Source organism: Leptosomus discolor, chromosome 1 (assembly GCF_034619465.1).
Source record: "Leptosomus discolor isolate bLepDis1 chromosome 1, bLepDis1.hap2, whole genome shotgun sequence".
Classification (NCBI taxonomy): domain Eukaryota; kingdom Metazoa; phylum Chordata; class Aves; order Leptosomiformes; family Leptosomidae; genus Leptosomus; species Leptosomus discolor.
Window position 1 is genome coordinate 143,501,228 of NC_141391.1, and position 12,580 is coordinate 143,513,807.

The window sequence follows — 12,580 nt, forward strand, 5'->3', positions numbered from 1 at the left end:
ATGATCCACGACTTTTACACCATTAGTACAATGTCAAATATTGACATGTGCGGGGACAGAGGTAAATGCACGAGGCATTCCTAAATGAAAAAGCAGTTCAGGCATTTCTGTGTGATTAGTATGCAGGGTGGGTTTTTTGTTTGTTTGTTTGGGTGGGTGGTTTGGGGTTTTTGTTGGTGGGTTTTTTTTGTTTTTTCAAAGTTCCAGGTAAATTTAGCTGTTCAGGATTCAACATGCTTTTAGACAAGATTCTTGTTTCAATCCACTGCATTCTGGATTGGTAGGAAGAGACAAAGTCCAATCTGGGGGTCCAGACATGCAATAGTGTTTTGATGATGTCCATAATTCCATATTGTTTTAAAAAAAAAACAAACCTGTTTCTAATTAATCCATTCTTATTCAAAGTCTTATTTCCTGTGCACAACTTGGCTGACACGACAGAAATCCATTGAGAACATCTCCCATACAGGGCACTTCCTTCATCTAGGCATGAAATCAGTTTGAAATATTGGTGATGTGAACCTCAAATCTTGGTCCATATTTGGTCTCAAAGACATCTTCTGCCTACTTGGAATCCCAGCCCCATTATTTGGTTGTGCTAATTAAATCACTCCATAATGTCCTGGAAAGTAATTCGCATTTGGGACGGGTAAAAGTAGGAAAGATTTTGGAAGGATCCAACACGGATGCACCAACGCTTATCAGAGGTGAGGACATGGTGGGCTGAGACTGTCAAAGAGGATTTCTTGTATCTCCCTGGCAAATAATTCTTTATACGCAATAATCAATAGAAAAAAAAACATTCTTCCTGATTTCTAATTATTCCTTCCCATGTCTGAGAAACATCAGATATTTAGTGTTGTGCTTTTAGACAGGGGCAAATGAGAGGAGTTATTTCTTTAACTGGGTTTTAATGCCTCCAGACCTCCCTAAATTACTTCTCTGGAAATGCGGTGCCTGTTGACTTGCGTTCACCTTCCTAACATGTTTTCGGTCTATTTTACCCATCTGAAAGCTAGAATAGGCCCGAGGTGAAGATCTGTGGCCTCTGCTGTCACGAGGAAAGATGGGGTCTCCTGGGAAAAGCTGCTTTTAGTGCCGTCTCCTTGCCCAAACCCAGGTGTATTGTCGGAGATGTGCTCACCAGTAGGTATTCTTGCAGACCCGAAAGTGTAGTGCACTTCATCCCAAAGTTAGAAATGCTAGTGCGGCCTGGGAAGGATGGGCCTGGTGATAGCTGCTTAAGCAAAACTGTTCACAATTCTCTTTCCCTTCTGGAATTTTTTAAGCTGGCACAGACACATCCCCCCTCGCCCTTTTTTTTTTTTTTTTCCTAAGGAGCAGCATGGCCAGTATGCTAGTGAAAGGAGACATTTCCTGCCAAAAACCAGTATTTATTTTTGAAAAAGCTTTTCAATAAGAAAAAAAATCAAAAGCACAAAGCTTTTTAGGTAGTCCTAAAATGCAAAGCTTCCACAGGTTTGAAACATCTTTCTTGGTGCTCTGCATGATAAAATTAAGAAAGGTAGGGAGGTGTTCCTCAAGTACGCTTTTCAAGCTCCACGATTGCAATTAAATTGAAGCTATAATGCAATTACAGAGATTTTTCACTTTTTTTGGTATGTTAGTTGTGTTCTTTAGGAATACTAACAATTGCCACTTTATCCAGCTTGCAAAACTGCATTTTTAGGCTGCTTTCTGGGGCTGTTGTTTTTCTTAGGCTTTATTGTGGACATCTTTGCAAAACTTTTGTGATTATTTTTTTACTCCAAAATTAAGACATCGAGTTTCAGTGAGATATATCAATCAAAATGTCCATCATTGCTTGTATGATTTCATATGTAACGATTTTAAAGAACTGCTGTATATCAACTATGCTGTGTTCACGCTGTAACCACTGCCATAGGGTCAGCTGGTAATGGTATTAACAGTAGGACTCAAAACACAATTGCTTTGTAATTACAGTCACTATACAGGTCTGCTGATTCTTCTGTGGCACAGGTCATGGTTAGGAGTGAACTAGGGCTGAAAAAAAGGCTTTTTTTCCCCCTCTTTATTTCCTTCTATGAAGATGATTCACTTTTTTCCCTGCGTTTTCAGGTTTGAACCTTCCAAAGTCTCATGACAGCCAGCAAAAGAGAAAATCAAAACAAGGTATGTCTCTCTCTCTCTCTTTTGTAGGGAAAGGCTTCATTTTTAGGCAGCCAAGCAGAAAAGAAACCCCAGGAGACACTGCCTGATTAACAAGTCTGTGGGGGCTGGCAGGGAGTTCTGCAAGATTGAAAGCAAACTTGGTGTAACCGTTGGCACTTGTTCCACGTAGGAATAGTAAGTTCATTTTTGTGCGCTTCCTGATGCTTGCTCTGTGGTTGTGAGCTGATAGAAGGCAACACTTCAACTTCCTGAATCCTCTAAATAAAGCATCCTTTCTATATAGATGATTTCAAAGAAAGGCACATTGTACTTTCTGCTTTAGTCGAGTTTTCGTATTTGGCTCTTTGATTGAATAACTTTGGTCGCTGAACAGTTGGAAACTTATTTCAAAAGGCTTGAATGTATCGTGAGGAAAAATATCTTCACTCGAATGGCTTGGAGCTGCTCTCAGAAGTTTATTTACATAGCTGCTGAATTGTGCCACAGTTTGAAGGGCATCCAGGCTTCCTCTTTAATCAAAACTCCTTTTGCTTATATAATTAATTCACAAATACTTTGTTTTCATTATTTCTAAGTTTGATTCTTTCAAGAGACTATTATAGCAAACCAGTGATTATTTAAATACTTTAATTAACACATATATTAGCTCTTGTAAATTCAGATGTAGCAAACAGCAAGTCAGCCAGTGCCCATCCATGCATGCATGCCATAATGAGAACAAGTGTGCCTGGATAGTGAGAATGCAAAGCTCACACACATGCCCTAGTGAAACCCCCAAAAGGTCACTTGTGAGAGCTGTTCATTTTCAGGGCCACCTCTAACGTTGAGAAAAATGTGTTTCCCTCGAATAGAAGTCCTTTATAAAATGAAGTGTTATGAATTTATCTAGAATTTCCTGTTCCTATTAAGCCAGGTTGAATAAAGTGGGTAGGTTCTGGTTTTCTCAATCAAATAATGACGCTTATTTTGCATGATTCACTACACTCTTGTTTTATTATGTTACCAAATTACATTTATCTGTGTCAGGCCTCTCTTTTCTTTCCCCAGGGTATTCTGTTGTGTTTTTTTTTTTTTTTTTTTTAACCAGATGCTTAATATTTTGTATGGCACCAATACCAATGTACTGTTTAAAACAACATCAGTAAAGAGTTAACTCCCACGAGGAGAAAAAAGGCAAAATGAGTCCCCACAGCTAGCTAGCTATCAAGAAATCATCTAGTACTCTGGCGTTTGCTATAGGCAAAATAAAACAAAGCACTACCAGCAATAAATCAATTCTCGTGTGCGGGTATTGTCAAAATAAGCTGTTCTGGCGCTCTCTGATCCGGCTTGTAGGCCAAGTAATGCCGTCTTTTATACATCCAAGAGTTTTGAAATGCCATTGTGCTCAAGAAAGAGCTAGGCTGTCTCAAATATTAATATCCACAAGGCAATGGGTGTCTCCAGCTTGTGTGGGAAACTTCATTAGGTGTCTTTAAAAGACAGGCCTTCCTCAAGTAAGTTGTTAATTGTGCATTGCTTGAAATAAGTATATTAAAAATATTCCAGCTATAGATGGGCTTTAAAATCAGAGTTGGATTTTAAATATAAAAATGTCTGGAATGGTCTGATCTTCCTTTTTTTTTCTTTTTTTTTTTTTTTTTTCCCATCAGAAAGATGAGAAACTAACCCAAGGCTTTGGGTCCAAACTTTCATATACTTGCACGCCAAAGCTCTGGGGTGCCTGCCTGGGTTTTGGCCTTGTCCCATCTATATCTATTGTCTTAAAACAGTTAAAGGCATTCTTCTCTTCCCCCTTATCCCTTGCAGCTGGAAAGCACTATCCTCTGCTTTCATGAAAACAAACATCAATGCTGCCTGTTGTATAAGCCTCTAATTGGTCCAGTTTGCTTTCACTGGAGTGGTCTCTGTATCTGTAACTTTGTAGAAGAGGCAGGTTGTGTAGGTGTGGGTTTAAAGTCTTTCCAATCAGACAATTTTCAAATCCACAAAAACCCTCAACTTCTGTCAGGAGCCTTCCTTGTTTAAACAAGATGAGCAGGAAATTCAGACATCTTCTTAAGATGTGAGGGGTGGAAAAGGAGCAAGAATATAAGGATGTTGGCCTATTTACATGGTGAGTTTTTTGAGTTGGCGGTCATTCTAATAACTGTGTATTTTCACATCTAAAGAGGCTGCTCAGTGCTGCAATGGGGTGTTTCTATTGGCGCCTCTGAGTAAACTGCTTCTCTTCTATGCCTCAGCACCGAAATGAACATCAAAATCTAGGACGTAAAGATCATGGTAAAATTTCCTTGTATTACAATTCTGCCAAGTACTTTCATCTAGAAATCTAATTTTAGAATACCACTGCAAACATCACCAGAGATTTATTCTTCTCTGAAAATAGGTAATAGACTCAAAATGAAAGCCGAGTAAGACAGACTTCTTCACTTTTACAAAGTACAGAGTAATATGTGCACTGGGGCAGTCTGTCAGCACTAGCTGATGATTTCTGCATCTGGGTCCTGTTTCACGGCAAAGCCTGTGTTCCTAGCTCCGGAACAAAAGATTACCAGAGATAACTCATGGAAAACATATTCCAGTTATTGACTAAGCAGCCTCACCTTCACCCTGCAGCTAATTGCAAGGTTAAAAACTGTAGTAAAAATTTATTTATCAACCAATTTGGTTTATTTCTGCTCCAGATAAATGAAGCAATATTCCATTACCATCTCTGACCACGCTTTATTTTTTTCTGCATAGACTTGTTGTGACAAAATCTCTTTCACTTTAATTAAATTTTTCCAGATACTATCTTTATAAAACTAGCACTCAGAGATGCACAATCATTATTTTCAATAGAAGAGGGTTAATGCTTGTTAAAAATTCTAGAAGAGCATTCGTCACTAAAGTTTGCTGTCTGGAAGCAGAGGATCAGCAAGGATTTCTCAGATCTGCTTTTCCAGGGTGATCTTCACAATAATTTAAGACCTGGTCTACAAAAGCACGTATGTGCTTGCTTATTTTCAGTCTACAAATAATCTGGTAACTTCAATGAGGTTGTTGGAGTGTTTCAACAAGACAGGTTTAAAATGAAGCATTTGCTTAAGTATTTGACTGCCTTCAGGATTTGATGTTTTACTTTTTTCACAAAAACGCTGATTTCTTACGACTCTTTTCCAGCTAATAGCTGTTGCTGCTCAGAACTGGGTTGAGATTTCCGGTTCATCTCATATGTATCACTAGAGAGCTACAAGGTGCTAACAGCTTTCAGCTGCTGGCACGCTCCAGCCTGAGCTAAGGTGAACAAGCCTAGAAATGAAGGAGAATGCAGCCAGTGCCTTCATTTCCTTGGGGGTGAAAGAGGCAAAGACAACAGCAAGTGTAGGACTCCTGTCAGTTCGAGCTTTGCCACAGCAAGCAAATGCTACATATTTTCCAAAGTGACCTGAATTAACCTTCTTGTAACGCCCAAACAGGCAGGCCCCTTTCTGTTGCCCACAGGCAGGCAGAGATGTCAAGGGCATATAGCAGTCCTGCTTCCCTGCTGACAACCTACAGGGATGTCTCAGGTTTCAAAGGACACTTGAAATGGCCCCAGTAGCCTATGTTTAGGCAACACAGTTGAACCTTCCTGGCTGTGAATTGTCCCAAACAGGGATTTGCTCCCAGGCATACAAAGGACAGGCAAACTTGCTGCTCGGCCAAGTTCTTAAGTCCATCCTCAGCAAAACTCCCACTGATCTAAAGCACACCAGGATTTCGTTTACTGCCGGGATACGTGAAACCTCCCTGGCTAAAGTATCTTAATTAGGCCATTAAAGCCTGGTATAAAATGGCTGAGATAAAGAGGGTCAGGAGGGCACAGGATATTGTTAATGCATTGTAAAGCCTTTTCTGCTCAGCCCCAGATTGAAACTGTCCAGAACCACGTTTTCATGAAATAAAAATCCTGAGCCCTCTGTGTGGTGGCTCCTGGGAGGGACCCTGAGTTGATGCTTTTTGCTTAGTCAGCATGTGGTCAGGGAGCCCTAGCTTCTCTCCCCCTTCGGTGTCTTGTGCTGCTCTGACTTCCAGTTTCTAACTCTGGTATGTTTTAATTCAGTCCAACTTTGGGATTTAGTGTGTGTGTTCTGGGCAGCGTGAAAACACCTCATCTTTGGTTTTCCTGTGCAGAGTCTCTTTCCAGAACAAGGACTCTGGTACCCACTGTCTTCATACTTCTTTTCTAGAAATGTTTTAACAGCTGGGACTACTCTGGAAGACTGAATCGAAAGAATTTGGTAAAGTGTCAGATCTAGGGCCTGCGTATGTATGCATACATAAACAGAATGCAAGTACAGATCTTTGGTGGTGTCTTTGTATCCTGGAGGGTACAAAAAAAAGACAAATCCAAAATATTCACCATGAAAGAGCAAAAGAGGGAACTCTAGAATGGCGTAACAGCTTTTTTCTGTACATCTGGATGGTATGACTTTTTTTTTACTTTGAAGACTCAGCATTTCTGATGTCAAGAATTTATGCTTAGAAGAAGTGAGATAAGGCTGGAAGCTGTAGATGTGGGAAATTAAATGCAAGTGTGAAACCCTCGGTTTATTACTTGTTTCCAGCAGTTTGCACACTCCTGCAACCAGATTTATGTTCTTATCTGAGAGTTAGTATTTGATCAGGCTGTTAGACCTGGGTGAGTTGTTGTTTGGTTTTTCGTTTGGATTGTTTCTGGGTATTGGTGGTTTTTTTTTTCATTAATCCAAATAATTTTTTGGAAAATACACTGGGTAACTAGTACTACTGCTGAGTTTGCCTGTAATTAGGAGAGTTGTCTCTGGGAGGTAAAATATAGCTGAAAAATCAGAAAAAGTAGAAATACTTTGATTCTTAAAACCATTGGTGGAAATTAATTTTTGTTAAAGAATGCACACAGTGTTTTTAAGAATAAGAATCTGACGCTGGCGACAGCCTTTGAACTAAACTCTTCCATCCACAGACAGACATGTGGTTTCGTGGGCTGGTACTTGGTCTTGGGCAGTGAACTGACGCAGCGTGGATTCACGCAGCCCCACTTGAGAGCCCCTTTGGCCACCGAGGTGCAGGCTGCGGCTTGCCCAGCCCTAGGTAGGGCCTCAGATGCTGCAGGGCCCTCTTGCCGTGGGCGGTGGGGAGGGGAAGCGCTGGCAGCCCCCCACCATGGCGAGCGTGGAGAGGCTGCCGCATCCCCTCTTTCCTCGGCGGAAAAGGCTTAGGGAGCGCCCTCTGGTCGGAGGGTGTGTTTTTTTGTTAAATTGGTGGCAATCTTCTTGTGGGAATTCGTGCACAACATTGCAGCACGGTTAGCTTCTGATTTATTAAAAAAAAAAAAACCAAAACCAAACACAAACACGACCGATTTGTGGCTCCTGAAGTTTGCAGTCCGTAAAATAGAGGGTGACACGGGCTGGCGATTAAACTAAGTGTGGCGCGACTGTGACCCCTTGGCCGAGGCACCGGCCATGGGGAAGGGACAGGCCGTTTCGCCTTTCCCGCCCTCCGCCCCTGCCCCGCTGCCTCCCTCGGGACACAGCCCCAAAGAGCCGTCACCAACCCCGCGCCCGGGGGCGGCAGGTTGTCCCCGGACCGAAGGGGACTCCTGAGGTGTTAGTTACGGGGGTCTCCGGAATACCTTTCCCTCCCGGCGGGAAAGGCGGCCTGGCCCGCAGCCCGAGGCACGGCCGCGCTCCGCAGGGGTTACGACCCCCTGCCCGCCGGGGGTGGTGGCGGCGGGGCGGGGCGGTCCCGGGAGGCGGAGGCGGGCGGTGGCGCGGGAGGCGGCGCGGCGGGCCGGGCCGGGCCGGGCCGAGCCGAGCCGAGCCGTGGCGGTCCGCGGAGGGCAGCGGCGCCGCGCTCATGTCAGCCCGCGCCCGCCGCCGCGCAGCGCCGCGCTGAGCCTCGTCTCTTCGGCCTCCTCCCCGCCACCCCGCCTCGCCGCGTCGGTTTCATTTTGTTTTATTTTAATTTTTTTTGAAGGGGAGGAGCGCGAAAACCCAACTGAAAATGAGCCAAAATGTCTGAGAAAATGTCCAGCTTTCTGTACATCGGGGACATCGTGTCCCTGTACGCGGAGGGCTCTGTCAACGGGTTCATCAGCACGCTGGGGTGAGTGAGGGGCCGGGCGGGGGGCGGGGGGGGGGGGTGGCAGCGCCGGGCCGTGCCGTGCCGTGCCCGCTGCGGGCTGGCGACCCGCGGGCAGCGCCGGCTGCAGCGCAGGAAGCGGCCGGCAGCGCGCGCTGCCGCCGCCGCCGCCGCCACCTCCTCGGCGGGCGGCGAGGGGAAAGTAGGAAGTGATGAGCGGGGCAGAAGGAGGGAGGAACGGGAGAAGTTCTCGCCCAGGCCCGGGGCAGCGGGGCCCGGACGGCGGCGGCACCGGCGAGGTGGGGCGGGGCGGGCAGGCGGCGGTGCCCGGCGGCCGCGGCTCCGCGTGGGGCCGGCCGCGCTCCGCGGTCGCCGCTCGGCTCCTGCCGGGGCTGCACCTCCGGGCCAGCCCAAACCGGAATACCCGGCGTTTGCCAGAACCCGCTCTGCAGAAGTAACCCTGTGCTGTTGCCGAACGCGTTAATGCAGTCATTATTTATGGTTAACTTTTTTTTTTTTTCCCTATTTTTTTTTTTAATTTTTTTATTGCACGTCTGAGAATTTTTGACAAGGACGTGAAGGGCGAGGACCTTTGCTTTCTTGCTTATCATCGTAATCAGCTCGTTAAACGTGCATCCCTTTACTTCGGGTTTGTGTTTGCCTGAAGTCTTATCTGCGGTTGTTAATGATCGGATATTTATAATCAGATGTTTAATTTCATGGGGATGCTTTTTCCATGAGCTCTTCTTTCTCTTTGCGGGGTGAAAAGATGTAGTGTAGCTGTGGCTACTTCACTGAAGGAGTCCTGCTTGCCTGAGTGTTTTATTAGCCTTGACCGCTTCAAATCACCTTTTTTGCAATCCAGGACAGAAATCCACAGCCCGTGACGATAGAAATACGTTGCTATCTTTCTTTAAACCATCACATAGTTTGGTTGTAGTGACGTATCCCAAGGGTGCAGCGGTTCCCTCTGATGTTCGTAGGAGAGCTGCAGTAGTTTCAGTGACTTTGTGGGGTGTCCAAAGTAAGCATGTCCTTAAACCTTTGTCCATGGAAACATCTCCTGCACTGCAAGAATTGTAGTGATCCGATTGACCAGGCAGCTCAAACTCTAGTTAAATATCAGTGTCGTTTGCCACTTAAATGTTAGTGGTACCTTCAGCATAACAGTTAAACTTGCTAAGGCTGCTCTACTGCTAACGTACATGTGCCTGGGTATCACTCCTGTATGTTGTACTAGGCTCCCTGTGTCCTGAGATCTCTTCAGTTGGGGACTGAAGGGTGAAGTAAGGGTAGTATTAAAATGCAAACAATGAAACTGTGAGTTGCTTGGTGTGGTACTGTTACTGGAAAAGAGTTCAAGGTCATTTATATTTTTTTATCTTATTTTTACTTCCTATCTTTGCTGTTCACTCACTTCATCTGTTGATAAGTGTTATTTCCATGGTTTGTTCCTCTATTTGTTAAATTTTGCACCTTCTCTATCCGTGACTTTCTATTTTGTGTCACATCTCCTTTTGTACTGCTGACTTGTAATTTTAAATCCTGTCTGAAAACATTTGCTTTCTGCAACTGTTAATCACTGGATATTGTTTCTTATTCCTGTAACCTGAGCATTTCTTTTTTGTTGGCATAATTTGTTGTTGAGTTGTTGGTTTTGTTGCTCTGTCTCATTGCTGTGTTCTGTTATCTAGGGGAAGCTAAATTTGCTATACTTTTACTTTTCATTGTGTTGAGAAATGTTCCTCATTTCTGACACCACCTGCTTGTCTACAGTCGTAGGTATTTCTGCTGTGGCTGGTGCTTGTATGACTATATGTCGCTTGAATACATGCTGGCATTCCCGTGTTGCAGTCTTCAGACTGCTGATCCTCCCCTCATTCCTTGGAGTTAGGGCTGGACATTTACTCCCAGTTTCATTGTCGGGAAGCCAAGATCAAAGCTTGCCCAAGGCACTTGAGACCTCTTTACCAGAAGAAATAATTGAACTCAAGCCAACACCCTAACTAACAGACTATCCAGGCTCTCTTTTAGCCAGCTAACCCATCTCAAGAAAACTACCTGGGATGAGACAGGACTCCTGTGTGCGTCTCTCCTTTAGTGGCAGGCCAGGAGTTCAAGAATGCTGATGTAACTCTGTTAGCTTTTTGATACAGCTTGTTTGTGCCCTGCTCCGTGGCGTGGTAAAGGCAGCTGCAAAGCCAGGACGCTGGAGCTGAGGAGCTGAAGGCCTTGAAGGAGATGTGAAGTCACCAGTGGAAAACTCCTATGTCTACTACATGGGAACGCTGACCCCTCTGCTGGTGGTATGAGAGCTTGGACTGAAATTTAAAGCTGTGATGCCAAGTCATGTTATCTGTGCCAGCTATTGCAATTACTGCCTTTGGACCAGTTGCAGCAACACAAGAGGCAGAAAAAACAACTGCATGTTCAGGGAAAAAGTTTGCCCAGCTGGACGTTTGGTGTGTAACCATTTCTAAACTCCTGTATCTCCTGCATTCCTGCAGGTCCTCTGTTCACAAACATCTGAAAAGAGGTGGTCTTGTCTTCCAGAGGTGCCTCTTGCTGGTGAGGACAAAGTGGGGTAGGAGGAGGAATGATTGCCTGCTCGCTTCATTTGACTGGTGCGAGTCCTTGTTTTATTGCTCATGCCTGTATTGCTCAGGGTGCTGTTTTGAAAGGTGATGGGCAAACTAACCTGTCGCTTACACTGTGGAGTCCATTGGGTAGTCTCATGTGGTTGCAAGAACTTGAAATCCAGCTCAGGTCTAGTGACTCTGCAGCTGGGAGAGAGTCCTGTTTATTTTAAGCTGTCAAAGGCTAGTTGTTTCTTAAAGCATGAGTGAGGCCATTCTATAAATAAGATAAAAAAGTCCACAGCACCTCTCCAAGCAGGGGAGGTCTATAACGTCAGTGGACCCTACTCCTTGAAGAACTGAACCAGCTCAACAGATCAGCCTTGAGGGAGATTTCTAAGCAAAAGCTGTCTCCTGTGTTTTAGAATATTTTTTTTGGCTCGCTTGCTAGTGCAGAAATTTTCATGTGCTCAGTTCCCCCAGGAAACTTGAAGCTGAGAGAAAGATGCCCCTGAGCTATTCGGATCAAGTGTAGGGTCAGGTTAATATCTACTACATTCGAGTGTGGAGATCTTCCTCTTGTGCAGCTGAGGAGGTCCTAACCTCCTTGTTTAGAAGACGGGGGATCCATGCCTCTTGGCCCTGTGTCCAAGTGAGCATGCTGAGTGGTGCTAGGTGAAGGCAGGAGTGCCTTTCCACATCTTCCTCTACAAAAAGGGTTTGAGAATTGCTGGAATGAATTACAGAATGAGATTCTGTAAATGGGACCCAAAAGGTTGGGGCACTTCTTTGAGTTGGAAGAAACCTGTGCTCCTGTCCTTGTCTCTGAACTGTTTCTTTACTATAGACAGCTGTTGGATGTGAGCGTGAGGGCTCTGCTTTCAGATTTGATCCCTCTTAGTCAGAAGAGGAAACTGAACCTCTCTTCCGCATCTGGGGTTAGCGCTGTAGCGTGGGATGGGGGCAGGGGCAGGGAAGTCAGGCAATGCTGCTCTGAATTCGTCCTCCTGTATCTGTTTTTTAAAACAGAGTGGTTGTGCTCAGTTTTGGGAAGAAGAGGTATAACCACCTGTCTTCAGGAGGATGTTCTAGGCTGTGGATCCCAAGTGGAGAGGGGCACTTCTGCGTGATGGACAGGAGAGGGTTTCAGGGCATTGTCCATTGGCTACAGCAGGTCTTTGGACCCTGAGAGTCCAAGCAATCTCCTGCTCTTTTTTTTTCTGCTTGATTTTGGTCTTGTTCTGGGTTTGGATGCTTCTCTGAGGTGCTGAGGATGTGTAATCTCGCTTTTGCAATCTCAAGGCTCTCTGAGCGTCCCTCCCATCCCTTTTCCTTTTTGAAAAGGAGAATGCCTTTGAATGTATAAACTGATAGTCTTGCAATTTAGTACAGAAAACGAAATGTTTCGGAAAAGAAATTTACATCCGTGGATAGCTTTCTGCTATTTCAGCATGTATTTGGTACTGGATTATTGAACTGTGCTAATAATGTGGGGGTTTTTTTCCCCATTTTTGAGCTTTTAGTGTGTTTTAGCTCCTGCACAGTTGGAGGCTTTATGTCCCACAGGAGGTATGTGGCAGAGCTAGGCCATGAATCCAGGTGTCTCAAGTGGTCCTAGACCAGTGTCTGAACCTCAAGATGACCTTCCCCGATATTTTGGCTGTAAATGTTGGCCATGGTGCATGCTGGGAAATGGAGCTGCTATTAATCACCTGTCGGTACAACGAGAGGAAAAAAGTATTCTTGATTGGAGAGGTGGA

At 44.8% G+C, this 12,580-nt stretch overlaps 1 protein-coding gene across 1 annotated transcript in view; it reads left to right on the top strand.

The window, feature by feature from the left end:
• The first annotated feature begins 8,176 nt into the window (after positions 1-8,176).
• The window catches only part of ITPR2 (inositol 1,4,5-trisphosphate receptor type 2), a 262,967-nt gene continuing 258,563 nt past the window's right edge, over positions 8,177-12,580 (top strand). Inside the window, exon 1 of the mRNA XM_086466499.1 lies at positions 8,177-8,268. Coding sequence (XP_086322625.1) covers positions 8,177-8,268 — 92 coding nt within the window. The remainder of the gene's footprint in view (positions 8,269-12,580) is intronic.